This window comes from Bactrocera neohumeralis, chromosome 6 (genome assembly GCF_024586455.1).
Source record: "Bactrocera neohumeralis isolate Rockhampton chromosome 6, APGP_CSIRO_Bneo_wtdbg2-racon-allhic-juicebox.fasta_v2, whole genome shotgun sequence".
In the NCBI taxonomy this organism is placed as follows: domain Eukaryota; kingdom Metazoa; phylum Arthropoda; class Insecta; order Diptera; family Tephritidae; genus Bactrocera; species Bactrocera neohumeralis.
The window spans coordinates 26724980-26744709 of NC_065923.1; the positions used below are offsets into that span (position 1 = coordinate 26724980).

General features: G+C 34.4%; 5 protein-coding genes across 8 annotated transcripts; 4 read left to right on the top strand and 1 right to left on the bottom strand.

The window, feature by feature from the left end:
* Nucleotides 1-9709: 9709 nt before the first annotated feature.
* Nucleotides 9710-12035, bottom strand: LOC126762960 (signal recognition particle 54 kDa protein). Its single transcript, XM_050480065.1, has 2 exons — nucleotides 10972-12035; nucleotides 9710-10831 (listed from the first exon to the last, which is right to left on the bottom strand). The coding sequence occupies exons 1-2, from the start codon at nucleotides 11887-11889 to the stop codon at nucleotides 10223-10225; spliced, it is 1527 nt and encodes a 508-aa protein (XP_050336022.1). The 5' UTR covers nucleotides 11890-12035; the 3' UTR covers nucleotides 9710-10222.
* Nucleotides 12036-12545: 510 nt separating this feature from the next.
* Nucleotides 12546-15088, top strand: LOC126762957 (protein wntless). The gene is made up of 3 exons (XM_050480062.1): nucleotides 12546-13117; nucleotides 13179-14041; nucleotides 14183-15088. The coding sequence occupies exons 1-3, from the start codon at nucleotides 12675-12677 to the stop codon at nucleotides 14557-14559; spliced, it is 1683 nt and encodes a 560-aa protein (XP_050336019.1). The 5' UTR covers nucleotides 12546-12674; the 3' UTR covers nucleotides 14560-15088.
* Nucleotides 15089-15347: 259 nt separating this feature from the next.
* LOC126762966 (ankyrin repeat domain-containing protein 54) lies at nucleotides 15348-17290 on the top strand. The gene has a single exon (XM_050480073.1). It carries the CDS (start codon nucleotides 15582-15584, stop codon nucleotides 16563-16565), a length of 984 nt encoding a protein of 327 aa, XP_050336030.1. The 5' UTR covers nucleotides 15348-15581; the 3' UTR covers nucleotides 16566-17290.
* A 512-nt stretch (nucleotides 17291-17802) lies between these two features.
* On the top strand, nucleotides 17803-19099 carry LOC126762973 (uncharacterized). 4 transcript variants are annotated; one of them, XM_050480084.1, is made up of 5 exons: nucleotides 17803-17818; nucleotides 18312-18445; nucleotides 18505-18684; nucleotides 18745-18831; nucleotides 18899-19099. In XM_050480084.1, the coding sequence occupies exons 2-5, from the start codon at nucleotides 18401-18403 to the stop codon at nucleotides 18947-18949; spliced, it is 363 nt and encodes a 120-aa protein (XP_050336041.1). In that variant the 5' UTR covers nucleotides 17803-17818; nucleotides 18312-18400; the 3' UTR covers nucleotides 18950-19099. The 4 variants fall into 4 exon arrangements, with proteins under 4 accessions (XP_050336041.1, XP_050336038.1, XP_050336040.1 ...); XM_050480081.1 differs by lacking the exon at nucleotides 17803-17818 and adding an exon at nucleotides 17874-18097; XM_050480083.1 differs by lacking the exon at nucleotides 17803-17818 and adding an exon at nucleotides 18125-18144.
* A 40-nt stretch (nucleotides 19100-19139) lies between these two features.
* LOC126762976 (uncharacterized) lies at nucleotides 19140-19628 on the top strand. The gene is made up of 2 exons (XM_050480086.1): nucleotides 19140-19272; nucleotides 19333-19628. Exons 1-2 carry the CDS (start codon nucleotides 19147-19149, stop codon nucleotides 19438-19440), a joined length of 234 nt encoding a protein of 77 aa, XP_050336043.1. The 5' UTR covers nucleotides 19140-19146; the 3' UTR covers nucleotides 19441-19628.
* Nucleotides 19629-19730: the final 102 nt, after the last annotated feature.

Below are 19730 nucleotides of genomic sequence, written 5' to 3' on the forward strand. Positions count from 1 at the left end.
TTCTTTGTTCTTCTTTGTCTCCACTATCTACCGTGTACATTTTCTACAACAACGTTGTGAGCTTAACCACAATTAACATCACGCCTTTTAGTTTTTGTATTTTCTCGCTTTAAATTATTAAACATTAAATTTGTATGTATTTTATAAGTTTAGTTATTTACAACTTTAATTGTGTTATGTTATTATTATTATTATTTTTTGTATTTTCTTTGATTTATTTTTAAGTAGATAATTTATTTTTAATTGAAATGTTTAATTGCTTGGCTGGAGCTTAGTTTAAGCATATTAATTTTTAGTAGAGCGCTAGCTTTTACAAGCGAAAACTTTAAATTAATTTTTTAATTCATGTTAAATGCAAGCAAAGTAATGTAAGTGCGTTTTAATTTTAAGATTTTGTTTTTAATTTTTAGCAATTAAATTAAATTAAAAATTAAACAAGAAACACAAAATTTGATTTTTTTGTAATATTTTTCCATAATGTGTATTATTTTTATTGATTAGGAGGCGCTGTCACTTTTCTCTAATTTTTACTGTTTTAAAAAATGCAAGCTTTGCTGTTTAGTCAAGCAGTGGGCTAATTCGACCAAATCTAACGGCAACCGATATTGTACTTTTATAGGGTCAGATCAGTATAGAGCCCTTGAATAGGTCTAATTTTAACAGTTTATTCTGGAAGCAAGGAAACTAAGTTACTTTCAAGATTTATTATACGAGGTGCATTCAGAAAATAATGAGACTTCTTCCTATTTCTAAAAATATAGATGTAAATCCCTGAAAGAGCTAAAAGCTATTCCAAAAGTCAAGTTTGAGAAGTGTTTCGACGATTGGAAGAGCGCTAGCATAAGTGCATAATATCGAATGGGAACCACTTTGAAGGCAACAACATTTATGTAGACGAATGAATAAATGCCACTGGACTATTAGGTCAATCGTGTACACAACTTTAATTTTTAACGTAAAACCTGGCAGTAAATAGTTTGTTCAAAAGTTTTAATAATAACAAAAACAAGTAAGGAAGAGCTAAGTTCGGGTAGAAGAGAACGTTTCATACACTCGCAACTTGCAAGGATTAGCGCCAGGCAAGTACCTCCAGTTACATAAGGTTTGTTAGTTATATGAGGGCTGGGATTAGTTTCCATCGGATTTTATTTATACTAAGAATCAATAAATCAATGTTATTAGAAAAACACGCTCTCTCAATTTTGTTAAAATAATGGGTTGTCAAAAAAGTCTTGCGGTATTTTTATTGAATTTTTTTTTTTTTATTGAAATTGAAATGAATTTTTGATGACTCTTGACCGATGCTACGACTGCTACTATGCCGGTCTCTTTCGACCAATTCAGCGATTTTATCACAATTTTCGACGACAGGCCTTCCGAAGCGTGGCGCATCTTCGACCACCTCTACACCAGAACGAAAACGTTGAAACCATCGTTGTGCGGTGGAAATGGAAACTGTATCGGGTCCATAAACTGCACAAATTTTATTGGCGGCTTGAGATGCATTTTTGCCTTTATCGTAGTAGTACTGTAAAATATGCCGTATTTTCTCTTTATTTTGCTCCATGTTTGCAACGCTATAACTCACGAACGACTTAAAAGAAACGACAATCAATCAAACACGTGTTAGCGCATGAAATGAGCTTTCCAAAAAGGTATATGCTAGACCCGATGCGACGAATAAAACTAGAACTATTTCAACCAGTTTTTGACACAAAGACATACTACCATCAGGAAAGAATTGTCTCACACATTGACCGATATTAGAGCTGGTATATTAATTCACTCCTGATTTGTAAACTGGAAAGTGAAAGTTTCTAATGGAATTTAAAATTGTGTACACTGTAACATAATATATGAATGTTAGAGGAATGTCACTTACCATATATGGCCGAAATCAGTCAGGCGGGTCCCGAGATATGTGATTTAACCTAAAAATGTGTGGTTCCACAACACCAATGGTCCAATTTTTACCGCGGCTCCCAGAAAGCCCTCCCTTATCAACTAGGTAGTAAAATTTAATGTCTCTGGTGAATTTTATTATATAATATATTTATCGCGCTTTTAGTACTTTTTAACATTACCGTTATCTGAGGAGTGAGCGGGGTTATCATCTGATTTCATTCATTTTCACACTGGCAATAGGAATTCTTATAATAGAATATTTGCACTAGGCGAATTTAGTTTTTTAGTTGTTTAGGAGATATGTACATTAAACTTATTATAGAGCGAGCCACTTCTTCAAAAAATTTTTCCTACAGATGCACTTTGCTATTGCGATTGTCTGCACCAAGTTAGCAGTGCGCCGATTACGCCCATCTGCGAACTCGATATTTTTCTTTTCCGTGGAACGTGCATACCGAGTTTTATCAAGACTCAAGTTACAGCTTGCACGGACGGAAGGACAGCCGGAGAGCCAGTCACCCTGATTTCGTCTCGACATCCTGATCATTTATATATATATATAATCCTATATCTATGTACATATATCGATAACTTTTAGGTGATACGTTCAACCAATAGGTGAACAAATCTATTATACTCTGCAAGAGTTGCAAGAGTATAAAAAAAGAGATAAGGTTACAGGAAAGCTACGATTAAAATTTCAAACAGACGCATTCAACAGTTTTTGAAAACCATCGGCGCTCGGTAGTATCGAGAAAGAGACGTTAAATTTTAGGTGCTGAACTGGCTGACTTGTTCGCCAATTGAATTCTATTGACAACAAATCGCCTTAGAAGCAAAAATTAATTTAATTTGAAATCTAAATAAAAAAATATAAGAACATAATTAAAACCAAAATGTTTTAATATTTTTATATGGTTGGAATTTTTCATCATATGAGTGATGAAAAAGGGATGTACTTGTAGTAGTAAAGGAATAAAAGGTAAATAAACTTGTTTTTCATCGTAAGTATCCATATTCATAATTTCTTATGTCTACCACTGGAGCGATGGGCCTCCAGCTGATTATGTTAATTGATTTGGATAAGAAAGTGAGAGGTAGAAATCTAATGGTAATGGAGATATAAAGCCTTTAAGCTTTGAGCCGACTTTGATATTTTATGGTCAATAAAATCCAGTGATTACGCTGATTACCCATTTATCACCAAGTATCTTAGAAAGAAACGGCTGATAGACGGCTACAGGTTGAATAAAAAAAATTAATTAGTAGTTAAGCAGACGGAATATCTACTGGCGCTCTAACTACCTAATACGACATCGACAATTCTGCTTTAACTAAAAACTTTGAATTTTGGAAAATGTCGACTAAAATTATTCCTCCGCGAATGATATCACACAATTTAGAAAAAATAGGAATTTCAGCTTGCCAAATCTGGAGAATACAGTAAAAGAGGCAGCATAACCTCTATGAGCCACTGCATTATTATGGTAGAAAAGCAATTTTTTCTTCGCCAAACGAGGACGTTTCTTCTTCAATTTGCCGTATAATCGACTCAATAATTTGGCATAGTAGATCACCGTGATTCATGCCGGATATGACCACGTGGGGTTTTGATGTCTACGGCCTTAGCTTACTAGGGCACCTTCAATAGGTGCAAGCTGAACTTTTGACACGTTATCCTCATCTATTTGCGGAACACCAGAACATGACTTATCAAAAACCGACATGCAATCCCACTGAAACTCTTTAAACGAGTCAGTATATACAGCATTCGATCATGGATCACGCGTTCGAACGCTCTTTGGTTTCATTACATGATCTCTCTAAAAATATCGAATCACCGACGGATATTACTATTTTTCCATTTCACTAATAAATAAACGAGTACATATCTGAAATATCTAATAAACAAACTTGACGTTGTCGTAAGTGGCACACTATTCATCACCAGTAACCATCCACTTCAGAAATTAATCGATATTGGTGTGATTCAACAACAAACTTATGGGATTGCGGTCAGTGAGGCTCGTGTGACACACATACCTTGAGCTTCTTTGTATCTACTCTTATTTAAATGATTCCCAAATTTTTTTTGTACAATGTTTTGCTCCTGGGCTATTGAAAGCGTGCTGTCGGACCAAATGATTTCCATTATTTTGTCGCTTTTTCGATAATTAGATTTTGGTGCATCTTTGACATTAAAACTACTGGCACGGAATCGACCATAATTGCTAATCACCACCTGGCTTGCGATTTCTTCTTTATCGAAGAAAACTTTCTTGTTGTAAAGTTTTTTTTTTGGGAGTTTACTTTACCAAGAACACAAATATTTGGGTAGCACAAAGCGATCAGTGAAGGTTGTGAATTTATCCAAATCTTACTCATGCGAGACGTTCATCCTCCCCTGTTAATGGTGATAACATCGAAAAGACATCACAGAGATAACAGAGGGTCCCAACATCTTTATGGGTTTACTCAACCATTTTGGTTAATATTTAGGATATAAAGCGCCCCATTTTATACTCGTACGAAAAGAACTAAATCTTGACAACGCATCTGAGGACCCTACATTCATCATACCTATTACAATTGGTAAAAAGCAGGGTTTATGGTGTTGAGAAGGGTTTATGAATAGTTTTTTTGTCAGCCTGTGTCAAGACTAAATATCTCCTGTCATCAAGCAAACAGGTATCACACTCGCCACTTGGCTCCCACGTCACTGTTGACAGTCATAACTTCGAAGTCGTAGATAATTTGGTCCATCTTGGAATCAACATTAACACCAACAACAACGTCGGCCACGAAAACCAACGCAGAATAATTCATGTCAATAGGTCTTGCTTCGTACTGAGTAGGCAAATGAGAAATAAAGTCCTCTCTCGACGACAAAAGACCAAATTCTAATAGTCGCTCATCATCCCCGTCTTGCTATATGGTGCAGAGGCATGGACGATGACCACATCTGATGAGTCGACGTTAAGAGTTTTCGAGACAAAGGTTCGGCGGAACCGTAGTCGATGGAACGATGAGCTGTACGAAAAATACGACGACATTGGCATAGTTCAGCGAATTGAGATACAGCAGACATGCTGGCTAGGTCATGTCGTCCGAATGGATGAAAACACTCCAGCTCTGAGAGTATTCGGCGCAATGTACGCCGAGGAAAACAGAGGAAGACCTCCACTTCGTTGGAAAGACGAGGTGGCGAAGGATCTGACTACACTTGGAATCTCCAATCGGATTGCGATGATGTCAGCCAATACTCTTTTGAGAACATCACCCAGCTGGGCAGCAGCACCTTCCCGTTTAAGGGACCGGACATTCCAGGGCCATGCACTTAGTCCTTTACACGTTTGAAGGGGTCGTCATCATATGAAGCTATTTTTTTTTCTTTTCAATGGTAGCGTTTTTTACGTGGCGGGTCCCAAACCCAGTGCACAACCCTGGAACATAAGGTATAAGGAATTTGTACAAAACTATTTTTAGTCGTTTTAGGTAAGGTACAAGGTATTGTAATAGATAGTCACACTCAAAGATAAAAATTCTGTATATTACACAGATGCATACACCAATGTGTGTAATGTCCTGTTCACCATTTATGTATACGCAATCGTACTGCTACTTCACTACTTGTATGTATGTGGTGTATAAAGAATACATATGTATATACATAAGTATGTATAAAAAACATACACAAATATATATGCATGGAAAAGTAAAAGCTTACAATGATGTCTATTTGAAGTTCGTTGACTTTCGCATCCTCTACCACAATGAAAGCATTTCCAAAATACTTTTACTGAATTTGCTGCACTCCTGTTCGTTTGGCTTGTTTGACGGTTTTACGAGTGCCAAAATTTGACAGCAATGACACGTTTTAGTGTTATTGCCGTCGTAAAAGTGGGAGTGTATGCATATACATACATACATATGTACAGATTACGTATATCTACATAATGTTATACTGTTACTTCAATGTTGAGTATTTGTAACAAACTTTGCGTACACATACAACATGCATACGAGTACTTTAGATACTTTAGGGTAGTTAGTTAGTATGGACTTGTTTGAATTTGGCTCCGGAAATTTTGGAGCAATATTAAATAAATGTATAGTTGTAAATTATTTTTGCAATATTAGTACTCAGTATAATAAAATCTCAGTACTCAGAAAATAATCTCATTTCTTTTAGTACATTCCATATTCTTGAATTATTTATATGATATTAAAAGTTCTCAGAGATTTAAAATTAAAAAAAAAAATCGTAAGTTTTAGAGCATCTAAAGTTTGAATCGCAATTTTTAACAGAAAATAATTAGAATAATATGTACCGAAAGAAATTAAAGTAGAAAATTAAAACTTTAAATAAAGTACGAATTTACAAAAAAAAAACGTCACAGAACTTTTTAAAGTGTGCACAGAACCAAAGAAAATGTGTTTTGTAATTTAGCCTGTAATAAAAATAATTATTAAAAAAAAAACAAGAAAAAACCGGCACAGATGTATTCAGGAAATTAGACTATGCCCAGAGCAAATTTGCAAGACAAATGAATCCGGTCTCCATTGAAAGCTTCTTACGGGAAAATCATACTTTTCCAAAAAGGAAAAATAGACATCAGAAAACAAATCTGAAAAAGAGCGTATCAAATTTCTGGCGTGTGCCAATGCTACTGAAAACACGAGATAACAAGAAAAAACGTTAACTTCGGCTGCACCAAAGCTAATATACCCTTCACAGGTGCATTTATTTTAGTAACTATATGTTCAGTTTGTATGGAAGCTATATGCTAATGTAATCCGATGTGAACAATTTTTTCGGAGATTATGTTATTACCTTAAGGAGTAATCCATGTCAAATTTCGTGAAGATATATCATTAAATGCGAAAGTTTTCCAGACAAGAACTTGATTCCGATCGTTCGGTTTGTATAGCAACTATATGCTATAGTTAACCGATCTGAACAATTTCTTCTGATATTACATTATTTCTATGAACAATAACTCTCGTGAAGATATATCGTCAAATGAGGAATTTTCCCATGCAAGCATTTGATTCCGATCACTCAGTTTGTATGGCAGCTATATGCTATAGTTAACCGATCTGAACAATTTCCTCGAAAATTACATTGCTGCCTTAGAAAATAATCTATACAAAATTTCGTGAATATATCTTGTCAAATGCAAAAGTTTTTCATGCAAGAACTTGATTCCGATCCTTCAGTTTGTATGGCAGCTATATGTTATAGTGGTCCGATATCGGCAGTTCCGACAAATGAGTAGCTTCTTGAAGAAAAAATGACGTTTGCAAAAATCAAAACGATATCTTAAAAACTGAGGACAGACGGACGGTCAGACGGACAGACAGACGGACATGGCTAAATCGACTCAGCTCAACATACTGATCATATATATACATATATACTTTATAGGATCTCCGACGCTTCATTCTGCGTGTTACAAATTTAGTGGCAAACTTAATATACCCTGTTCAGGGTATAAAAATGCTTCTAATTAGGGAAGCAAAACTACCCATTGGATTACCAAAGTGCAAGTGCAGCCTGAATGCAAAAATCGATTTCAGAAATCCTATTTATAGAGATCGGATTGCCTCAAAAGGCTTTACTTCTTGTTGACAACGCACCTTGGCACCCAAGCGAGGATGACTTTAGGCCTGAAGATGGCTCAGTTACAGCTAAGTTTTTACCCTCCGAATGTTACTCTTTTGATTCAAACAATGCCCATACACGCAATAAGAATAACAAATTTCTTCTTTTTCTTTATTGGCGTAGACACCGCCTACGCGGTTATAGCCTAATTTACAACAACACGCCAATCGTTCTTCCTTCCCGCTGTTTGGCGCCAATTGGAGGTTCCAAGTATAGTATAATATATATATAAATATATATATAGGTCTTTCTTTACCTGCTCTTTCCAACGAAGTGCACTATACACTTCCTCTTCCTCTGCTTTCTCTGGTCAGTACTGCGTCAAATACTTTCAGAGCTGGAGCGTTTTCGTCCATTCGGACGATATGATCTAACCAGCGTAGCCGCTGCCTCTTAACTCGCTGAACTATATCAACGTCGTCGTATATCTTGTACAGCTTATCGTTCTATCGACTGCGGTATTCGCCGTTGCCAACACATAAAGGACCATAAATCTTCCGCAGAACCTTTCCCTCGAAAACTCGTAACGTCGACTCATCAGATGTTGTCATCGTCCATGCCTCTGCACCATGGCAGGACGGGTATAATGAGTGACTTATACAGTTTTGTCTTTGTTCGTCGAGAGAGAAATTTACTTCTGTTTGCAAGACTTATTTTGCGTTGGATTTCGAGGAAGATGGAGTCATATGTAGAAGTTCACGCAAGTAAGAAAGTTCTCTGATCGGCATTCACTTAGGAGTGGCCAGAAACGATTATTTTACATATGGCTCAAGCAGCTCACGACTTCCGGTCTTAGACCAAGTATCGTCTGGGTAATCAAAATACATCCGTTTGAAGGCAAGCTAAAGTGAGGGATGTGCGCTGGGTTTGGGACGCGCCACGTAAAAAACCTTACCAATGAAAAGAAGAAAATAGCCTCGAAATAACAAAGTTACCCATTTTCTCCCATGAATCAACTTTCGAGTAAATAGCTTGGCCAATAAAAAAAGATTTCAATACATATCCTTGATTTTGATCGTTCAGTTTATATGGCAGCTATATGTAGGCGGTTCCTACAAATAAGCAGCTTCTTACGGAGAAAAGTGCGTGTGCAAAATTTCAAATCGATGTCTCAAAACTTAGGGAATACTTTTCATATAGACAAACGAGCAGGTGGACATATGTAGCTAAATCGACCCAGCTCGTCACGCTTCTTTATACACTTTATGCCTCGCTCAGCGGACAAAATAAGTGGGAAAGGACCACTACCAAACTATATCCAATATATTTCAGTTGTTAACGGGATGCGTTCACTATGTGGCATAGTAGATTCTATGTGCTTCCATTATCAGCAGCAATAGTCATTCCATGTTGAACGTGAAATTTACTAATTTTAAGAGAAACAAGCTACACAAACAATTTTTTACCTGATACGTGCAAACTAAACGCAAAGGAAATAGTTTCGAAATCGATCCTTATTATTTTTGGTCACCGAAATAAGGATCTCTCTTCCCACGTTCGTCGAAAAAGTAACTTAAATGGATTTGCATTTTTATGTCGCCAAACAATGTCGGCTCTGAAGCATTCTTCGAAATTCTTCTTTATTCTCTTTATTCCGCATACATATGTATGTATGTACATATATTGGTCAATACCAGGTATATAGCGGTATGAAGTGAGTTAAGATGCAAATGTATTGGTAGCGAACATTTGTTTCTTATTTTTCCAGAAAAATGGTCAAGATGTGTAAAAAGTAATGGTCAATACATTAAATAAAAAAGTTTTACTCTTCCAATCAAAATGAGTATTTCATTAATAATGAAATTAAATCGAGTCTTTTTGCTAAGTATAAAGTGGTTTGAAGCTAAAAATTTCAAAAATTGGTTCAGATCATACCCTAGTCTTATATACATACATATGAATATGGTTAAAGTCAATATTTTTGTTTTAATAACTGTTCATTATTTTTACATACGATGTTGACCTCAAATATTTATATGCAAATGTCAGATTGTTTATTTGAGTGTGATGCAAATCAAGTAAGTAAGTTTTTACCCACCAAAATAACTTTTATTTTAAAAATTTTATACAATTAAATGAAAATATTTTATTAATGAAAATAATTAAAACTACTCTTTCACTTGTTAAAGAAACAAATCGTTTACTTGAAATTTTTTTTATTATTCATGCAACCTTTTCGATTCAAAAAGTATCTATTATGACTTAGCCTATTGGTATTTGATAAAGAATTACTTCTTCGTCTATAAGGACTAATTTACACACAACAGAATCTTATTCTATTAAACTTGATTCAATTTCACCTTTTGCTGTTAAAAGTCAATAATTTCGTTTCTTTTTTTTATTTAATGGACTTTAATACAAAATGACGCCGTAAATATACTTAATTTTACGCCGCATTGTTTTTATAAATGTATATCTATGTACGTGGTATTTTTCATTGGATCCAATTTAAATAACATAAAATTTACATAATATACAATCAAAAAGTGTTAAATAAGAAAACAATGGAAAACTCTTTATTGGCGCAACAAGAAAAGCAGATGTGCTTAATGTAAATGGGCACCACATCCGCGGCTCTTTCTTTGCTTGACCATACGATTTCTTAACAAATAGTTTTGCTAGAGTCTAAACATTATCTTATTACTGCGTTTTTCATTTGCCACCAAAGCCACCCATTAGATTTCCTAAACCACCAAGACCACCAGCAGCACCCTGCTGTAACTGTCTCATCATATTCTGCAGCCCACCAACTCCGCCCATTTGTTGCAGCATACGCGGGTCAATCATTTTTGCCATTTGTTGATTCAATTTTGCCATTTGACTGGGATTTACATTCTTTGTCATGTCTCCTTGTTTGAAAAGGCCCTTAACGCCACCCATTTTTTTCACTACAGCGGCGAATTTCGTATAGTGTGAAATTAGATCGCGTACTTCTTTTTCGAGCACACCAGCACCTTGAGCTACACGCACGTAACGAGTGGGCTGTTTTGTGAACAATTTTACGCCATCACGATTATCCAGTTCACCATCGGACATACTATCCATCATGGTCATCATACGCTTTATTCTTGCCATTGACTCCTGTTCACCACCTTTTGTCATAAAGTCCTGAGAGAAGCCCGGAATCATGCCCATTATTTGAGAGAATGGACCCATTTTCATAATATTTTGAAATTGTTCGTACATATCGCGTATGGTAAATTGGCCATGCTTTATTTTTTCGAGTAGTTCATCGTTGCCGTCCAGATTCAGTTCATTCACCTTAAAAAAACATAAATTTATATATATTCAAGGGCGAATAAATCAAATAAATTTAAACTTATGCCTAAAAAGGTTTCTATTTCGATCAAATTGTATTGAATTGTTTTATAAAACGCCTAGTTCATTGTCCGAACTTTTACCTTATCAATCAGACCTTCGATATCACCCATACCAAGAAGTTTGCTTATAAAGGGTTTCGTCTTAAAAGGCTCCAAGTCGTCAATATGTTCTCCAGTACCAATAAAAATAATCGGAGAATTAGTTGATGCAACTGCAGATAGTGCGCCACCACCTTTTGCGTGACCGTCGAGTTTAGTAATGATAACTGAACCAATATTCACTTTTTCCTTGAACGCTTTAGCTTGAGCCTCACAAGCCTGACCAATTGTAGCATCCATTACGAATATTATATTGTCGGGAGAAACAACTCGAGACACAGCCAACATTTCTTCGAATAAAGATTCTTCTTGTTTGTGACGACCGGATGTATCCACTATAATGATTTCGAATCCTTCACGTTTAAACATATCCACACCCTCTTGTGCAATCATAACAGGATCTATTTCAGTATAACTACCATAAAACGGTATACGAGCTTTTGTTGCATTTTGTTTAATCTGATCATATGCACCTGCACGGAAGGTATCAGCGCATACAAGGCAAGATTTCCAATTTCGCTTTTGGTAGTGATAGGCTAGCTTAGTACATGTTGTAGTTTTACCCGAACCCTGTAGACCGACGAACATAATAACATTGGGGCGACCCTTTACTGGCTGATATGGCTTTACACCAGGATCCACCAATTTTATCAATTCCTTGAAGACAGCAGACTGTATCATACGTCGCTTGTTTAAGCCGCCAGCCATTTCGTCGAAATCAATGACCGCCCTTACATTCTCTCGCAGTTGCTTAACCAAACGAATATTCACATCAGCCTCAAGCAAAGCTGCACATATTTCTTTCAGCATTGAATTCAGAGCTTCCTCATTAATTACTGTGGCTTTACTCAACGACTGAATCGCCGAGGTAATTTTCCGACCCAAATCTGCCAAAACCATTTCTCTGCCGTTCTAGCCCGTGCGCTCTAGCAAATTTTTAAAGTTTTACAATTGTTTATAAATATTTATTTATTTTAAAAGACAATACAGGCTAGATGAGTTTATTATAACTTTTACTTTTTTGACACGTCGATGCGATGTGCATGTCAACTGTCAAAATTTCATTGTAGCATGTCACTAATGTGGACACTGTTTGGAATGTAGCTCTACAATTTTAATGCAACTATCAGCTTACAGATGACGCCCAAATGAAACAAAAGCAACTATGACCAGAGAACATACAAGCCGTTTGATTATATTCGCTTTGCATTGAAGTCCCTTAAATTTTAATATTATTAATATTATACTCGTACTTCATAATCTAAACATGTTTTATGTATATTAATTTGAAGAGATAATTATGTGTTAACGCAGCATTACAAATTTGACATTGTTAATGGAGTTGCCACACAAATTTTCATATACTCACTTAAATGTACACATACTGAATGTATTGTGTTAATATCTTAAATTCTTAATTCTAAATAAATGAGATCTTCATTTGAAGGTAAATTTCCTCATATAGTAAAAGATTACTAATCGCATGCTCTAATATAGATCTGCACATTATTTTTTTTTTAACCAAGCTTGGCAGCCTGGTCCTTCTTCTTCTTACGCAGTCGCTATTGTTATCGGCGACGCTTTATTTTAGTTTTTTTCCCTGGTATACAACAATTTTTATATTTATATCGATTCTTTATTTAGCCGTATTTTTAAATAAAGTCTGGTGCTAATACATACCAAAAATGTCAGGTACAATTCTGGAGAATCTTAGCGGACGTAAATTAGCCATATTAGTTGCTATATTGCTGTTAAGTCAAGTCTCCTGCTTTCTCTTGGGTGGTCTACTGGCGCCACTACCAGCCGGCCATCAGGTAATTCTTGGTATGGTCTGTAAAGATACACCGCAGCGTCAAAATGATACTACATTTTGGCTGCATTTACGAGGTGAGGGAAAATGTGCATCCGTTTCACAAGAAGATATTGAACAACACGACACAAAGATGGCAAATGAGATAGTATATATCTTCCAAATGCCTTTGCCGCGTGGAGAAGAATTTGACTATTCCCGGTGGCAACAAAATTTAATTGGAGTTTTACAGGTAGATATTGCATACGATTCTGACATGTCACTGGTAGAGCCGCCTAAAGATCTTCAATTAACTATCGATACGCGTTTAGCTTATAGGTACGTACAAATCATGCGTCATGTTATTACATTTTATTCTAAATCTCGTATATAATTATAGAAACAAGGGTGATCGTAAAAGTGATTGGAAACTTTATGCACATTCGCTTGAAAAGCGTTACCTTGATTGCAGTTTGAAGACGGCGAGTCAAGAGGAATCTCTATTTTCTTGTGATATGGTACCTCTGTTTGAATTGGGCGATCTACATCACGATTTCTATTTGCTTAATTTACGTTTTCCCATTGACACCGATATGAAAATGAATCTCAATTTGGGTCATATGCACGATCTAACACTTACTGTAATTCATCAAAATGGTGGTTTCACAAAAGTGTGGTTATCTCTTAAAACTATCCTTTTTCCCTTTTTGGTGGCTATAATGGTTTGGTTTTGGCGGCGAGTACATATCCTACAACGTTCACCAGCTTTATTGGAATATATGCTGATATATCTCGGTGCTGCTTTAACATTTCTTAATTTTCCACTGGAATATCTATCTTTATTCATTGAGATGCCCTATATGCTGCTATTGAGTGATATTCGACAAGGCGTATTTTATGCAATGTTGCTTTCGTTCTGGCTTGTTTTTGCTGGAGAACACATGCTAATTCAGGAGTCGCCGTATAAATCAACAATACGTTCCCGCTATTGGAAACATTTATCAGCTGTTGTAGTTGGATGTTTGTCACTTTTCATATTTGATATATGCGAGCGTGGTGTACAGATGCGAAACCCATTCTATTCTATATGGACTACGCCTATGGGTGCCAGAGTGGCAATGAGTTTTATTATTTTGGCTGCAATATCGGCTGGCATTTACTTCCTTTTTCTATGCTATATGGTTTGGAAAGTTTTTAAAAATATCGGAGCAAAGCGCACATCATTGCCATCTATGTCTAATGCTCGCCGACTACACTATGAAGGTTAGTATTTTTACATGAAATTATAGCAAATATACATATTGAGAAGTTGTTAAAGGAAAAGATTATTGTTAGATCCGATAATAGCCTAGGTGGAGCTAATATTAACTACAAGTAGATTAATATTTTCTAACGAATTTGTAGGTCTTATATATCGGTTCAAATTTCTGATGCTTGCTACACTACTATGTGCTGGACTAACTGTTGCCGGATTCATTATGGGACAAGTTGCGGAAGGTCAATGGAAGTGGGACGAAGATATGGAAATACAATTAACATCTGCATTCTTGACTGGTGTCTATGGTATGTGGAACATCTACATATTCGCACTACTTATTCTGTATGCCCCAAGCCACAAACAATGGCCATCCAATAGCTCTGATGAAACAACACAATCAAATGAAAATATTGTTGCTGCAGCCGCAAATGAAGAAATTGAATTTAGCCATTTACCTTCTGATTCTAATCCCAGTGAAATTTCATCACTTACTTCATTTACTAGGAAAGTAGCGTTCGATTAAATATGTAGTTAAGCCATGAGTAGAATGCAACTGCAGTATCGTTTACAATAGACTGAAATTGGCAAAATATTGGCAATGCAAATTGATATAAGTTTGTATATACCACAATTGTACTTAAATACTATGAATTTTAATCAATCATACTCCATTATATACTATAAGTCAACTTAAAAATGTGAAAGCAATTAGAAAGTGAACACATATTTTTTTTTAATAACTTGCCATAAAAAATGTAAAACTAGCAAGCAAAAGAAGGTATATTCTATAAAATTTTCTTCTTATTAGTGTTAGAGGTACAAATGTACATTGTTATAAGAAAAAAGTTTCAACAGTATTATGTTTTATTACTATTAGCAGACTACATGATAAATTTGTATGCTGTCGTTTAGGGTTTTTACTATTAGTGTAGTGTATGCATGTAACTAAATTTTTTTTAAATTTATATACATACATATATATTGTGAATAAAATAAATGTCGAGCATTAGAAAAACAATAAAACGTTAATTTACCTTTCTTAGTTTGGGAAATGGTCATTGTTATAATCTAGTATTAAATATATAAATTATAGCAAATATTCACTCAAGTAACGGTACTTAATATAATAGAAAATACATATACCGTGCTGTTTTTATACGTATTATATAATTTTTAGTATATTTTTATTGACCAATTTTGATCGTAGTTTTCGAAATTAATTTACGATCTTAAACACATTTATGGGGAAACTTCAAAAGAATACAAGCTGGCAACTACACAATTTGACAGCAGTAGTCGAGTGTTATTAAAAATAGGCGAAGAAGAGAAAAAAACACAAAATACACAAAACAAAAAATTTTCCAATGTGTGAAAAAATATTGTTTATTTAAGAAAGCGTGTGAAATATTGAAAAAATTTACAACAAAAAATTAAGAACTAAATAATATTAATATTTAACTGTTATTAAATATATAGTTTAACGCCCGTTAAAGCAATATTTATATTAACAGAGCGCAAAGCTCAAATTACACACACACATAAGCAATGGCCGCGAATGATTCCGGCGTAGAGACGAGCAATGATAGCAACGATGGAGTCAGTAATGTTAGTGTTAATATTGGAGTCGGATTATCAGTAGGTATTGGAAGTGGCATAACAAAAATCATAGATATTACACCGCCACCGGCCATAATGCCGCCCACTCCAACGTCCTCACCCAACACGCATGAGTGGCCAAATTTCAGTCCGAATGCATTCCAACTGAATCGCGGCGAACATTTTGCGCTACCACACTTGCCGCCATTACCCCTCAATTCTGATTATTTACTCCATCCGAGTAACCTGCCGTCAGGAAGTCATCTGTCTCAATTTAAGATGCGCCTCCGCACGCGTAGCAAGCAACGCTTACGTTCAAACTATAACAATATTTTGGCTGAGTCAAATGGTCGCAAATTGCGCACCGCCGCTACCACCTGCAATATCGAATTGTTAACACGCGTCTTAGAATCTGGAGCGGATCCTAATGCGGCTGATGAATATAAACGGAGTCCACTGCATTTGGCCGCTTGTCGAGGTTACATACAAATCGTCCAACAGTTGCTGAAGTTCGGCGCCAATCCTAATGTTGTGGATTCGCTTGGCAATACTCCACTTCATCTTGCCGTAATTTCAGCCAGCTCTAATAATTTTAATGTTGTGGTACGCGTACTTCTACAAGGTGGAGCAAGTGTACATATGTATGATCGCAGTGGTAAAACTCCTCTTGAATTGGCCGAGGCCAAATTACGTCTATTGCGCACACGCTACGACCGTCCCACTCCCGAGTCAGCGAAAATTTTAGAAGATATGTGCATGCTGACAACGCTTATTTTACGCTATATGGTAAAACAACAACGTGAGCTAGAAGATCTATCTGCGCTTGAACAACGTCTGCAGAACTTGAGTACCAGTGACGACCAGGATCAGGTTGTTTCTCAGACAGCGGATGAATTACTGGCAAGTGTCGAACGTTTATCAATCAATAAATAAATACAATTCAACAAGTGATGATGGCTCAATAAAAAACAGCAAAATCCCATTATTTAAGTTTGTAATGCATTTAATAATCAGAAAATGCGGCAAGCAAATGAGTACAATAAGTTATTTATCAAGAAATTTAAGCAATTCGATATAAAAACGTTTTGGATTGCCTGTTCTGTGTGATTTAATAATATTTTATATGGGTCCATACGACTAGGAGCTTTAAAGACCCTTAATAAGTTTTTTTCACGTGATTTTTTTTTTGCATACATATATATTTTATACATTTGATATGTGCATATATGTGTGTTTACGCCCTATTAGTATTGAATTTCACTACGTTTAAAGTCGACGCAACGCAGTCCAATTTTCAACACTTCAGTCCTGATTGTGCACATCCTTGGATATATTTGCGTAGGCTTTAATTTTTATGATATGTTATATTTTTTGCTTTTTTTAATTTCAGATCCCATAAGTCAACATATTTTAAATAATTTACGAATAATGACTTTAGTTTTAATCGATGGCAAAACCGATACAAAATAATGAATAACGAGCAAAGCAAAAATAATAACAATATAAAACAAATCACGTTACAATGGTATTCGAAATTTTTAAGTTTAAATTTAAGCTAAATTTATGATATATGCATATACATAAACATAGATATTTATGTATGTATATTCATACAAATTATAATGTAAATGAAAAATATAGGAGATATAATTACAAAATATCCATCATATATATACCTAGAAATCAATCAGAACAGAATTCAACAAATATATAATATGCATTCAGAATACATATATGTATGTATGTTTATATATGCGAAATGTGAACTAAAAACCTACGTATAGTAGAGAAACTACCACACCGAAACGATAAATAACTTTGCTGATAAAATAACTAAACTGTATGTATTTTCAATTTAATGAGTGTGAAAATAAAGGCATTTGCCATTCAAACAAAAAATTAAAAAATCGCATTTTTCTTGAAAATTTTTTTGTTAAAATTTTGACACTTTACTAATGGCAGAATTAAAATTGTATATTAAATTTAGAGGCATATATACTAAATTGCTTCTAAATATAAAAATAAGTGCAGATTTTTATTGGCTAATTCGCTGCCATTTGTTAACCGAGGGTATTTGACGACTTTCAGAAATAATAATAATTTTTAAGAACTTGGTAGCTCTACGTAACATATGTTTTGGTTTTTTAAATGTTTATGTTTTAATATAAACAAATATCAAAAAAGAGGTTTTCTTATATTTTGTTAAATATATTAATTACATTATCAAAGACGTAAACAAAAACAAAACATTTAATTATTTTGCTATAGCATCAATATTTTATTTTACCGTTAAAAAAACGTCTGATCAACTTAAAAACGGCCATTACTATAAACAAAATTAGATAACATTTCGGATATGCGAAAGAAATACAAATCAGCATGAATGCGAAAATATTATAAATATTTCATCGTAAACAAACGTTGTGGTGTAAACACCAAATAGTTGTGGTACACGTATTTCGAAGGTTCGCGCAACAAAAAATATCGAAAATTTATTCACAATATAGACATAGTAAATTAATATAATTAAAGTATTTGTGTATTCATAGTACAACTTATGCATATGATAATATAGTATATCTTATTACAATACTAAATAATTTTCTACTCGTACTGAAAATGCGGTGCATACACATCTACCCAAATACTCATCGGGGTATTTTAATGCTTTCATTTTAGAAAATCTATATGAAACAGTTTAGCCCAGAAATCTTTGATGACAAACATTTTTCGTTCAAATTTTAATTTATCAAAATTTCTAAAAAAGAATGTCATATTCCCCTTTCCAATCAACAGAAACTGGCAATTGGACGGTGAGTATAATAAATGAAATGAAAAACAAAGGAAATAACTTCTTAAATGATTTACTTAGGACTTACCTCTGCATTGTGTACTTTATGAATGGTTAACAAAAAACATGAATTTGCCTAACGACTACGGTACGATCATTGCCTACATTGGATTATTCCTTATAACATGGTATACAATAATATGGGCAGTTCGCTTAGTAATGGCGGTTATTTGGCCATTATTTATTATAGCTTCTGCAATTGTAAGTTTATAATATTAAATTTTATAAACATTTTCATCCAATTATTGTTTTCTTTGGAAGGTTGTATTTCGAATATTACAGTTCTATGATCCCGAAGAAATCACTACAATTATGATGAAATCGTTCAGTATTATTGCAGATACATTGGTGAGTATCCACAAACTGTATTTAAATTTAATGACTCCTTAAACAATTGTATTATTTTATATTTTAGGTAATGGTTTTAGCTAAACTTCTAGAATTTGCATTTGATATATTCGATTAAATGGAATCATACTTCAAAGCAGTAGACATAAAATGAAGCGAAAAATCCCACAATATAGCAAGATCAAAGTTGCTGTGAAAGAAAATTATTAAAAATAATGAATAATAAAAAAGTCAGAGAAACTATAAAAATTGTATATCAAACGAAAAATTGGAAATTTTGAACAAACATATTTTTTTGGTTTTACAAAAAGCAAAATGGCCGTAGCTGTGCGCTTAGTTGAGGTTCTGACCTTAATTACACTGCTAGGAATGCTGACGGGAATATCAATTGTGATCGTGATTCTGCAACGCGTAATCGTGATTACTTTATATTTGCTCGGTGTATGTATTTCCTTATCATTGCAATTACTGAATTGTGTTAACAATATTTTATATTTTCAGCCCATAACAGCAACAGTGGGCGGTATACTATATGCTTCAGAAAAAATACTTGTCGGAGCATTAATGAGTATATTGAATTTAACTACAGCACTTAGTACCTCAACTTGAACCTACAACGTATTTAAAATTCTTGGTTGTTCAAAAGGGGACTTTAATCATGTACTTTGAAGATAAAAAAAATTGTAAAATTTATGTAATGTCACGAATAACTATGTTTACTTTATTTATTTTTGCGTACTTTTATTAGTGTTAAAATTTTTTAGTTCTCAAATACACAGTAGTAAAACCTATTGATATTTTAACTCTTTTTGTTTAAGAGACATTTTATTTTAGGCAAAAAAAATCTTCCCCTTGCCGCCAAAAAAATTTCGTAGATTTTGCAGATACATGTTTTTATA

Excerpts from the sequence above, each read along its gene's own strand:
- LOC126762960 (XM_050480065.1), bottom strand. The coding sequence starts at position 11,889 with ATGGTTTTGGCAGATTTGGGTCGGAAAATTACCTCGGCGATTCAGTCG. Across the intron at positions 10,832-10,971 it reads TCGAAGGTCTGATTGATAAG|GTGAATGAACTGAATCTGGA; the intron begins GTAAAAGTTCGG and ends TGTTTTTTTAAG.
- LOC126762957 (XM_050480062.1), top strand. The coding sequence starts at position 12,675 with ATGTCAGGTACAATTCTGGAGAATCTTAGCGGACGTAAATTAGCCATA. Across the intron at positions 13,118-13,178 it reads GATACGCGTTTAGCTTATAG|AAACAAGGGTGATCGTAAAA; the intron begins GTACGTACAAAT and ends ATATAATTATAG. Across the intron at positions 14,042-14,182 it reads TCGCCGACTACACTATGAAG|GTCTTATATATCGGTTCAAA; the intron begins GTTAGTATTTTT and ends ACGAATTTGTAG.
- LOC126762966 (XM_050480073.1), top strand. The coding sequence starts at position 15,582 with ATGGCCGCGAATGATTCCGGCGTAGAGACGAGCAATGATAGCAACGAT.
- LOC126762973 (XM_050480084.1), top strand. The coding sequence starts at position 18,401 with ATGTCATATTCCCCTTTCCAATCAACAGAAACTGGCAATTGGACG. Across the intron at positions 18,685-18,744 it reads TTATTATAGCTTCTGCAATT|GTTGTATTTCGAATATTACA; the intron begins GTAAGTTTATAA and ends TTTCTTTGGAAG. Across the intron at positions 18,832-18,898 it reads GTATTATTGCAGATACATTG|GTAATGGTTTTAGCTAAACT; the intron begins GTGAGTATCCAC and ends TTTATATTTTAG.
- LOC126762976 (XM_050480086.1), top strand. The coding sequence starts at position 19,147 with ATGGCCGTAGCTGTGCGCTTAGTTGAGGTTCTGACCTTAATTACACTG. Across the intron at positions 19,273-19,332 it reads TTACTTTATATTTGCTCGGT|CCCATAACAGCAACAGTGGG; the intron begins GTATGTATTTCC and ends TTATATTTTCAG.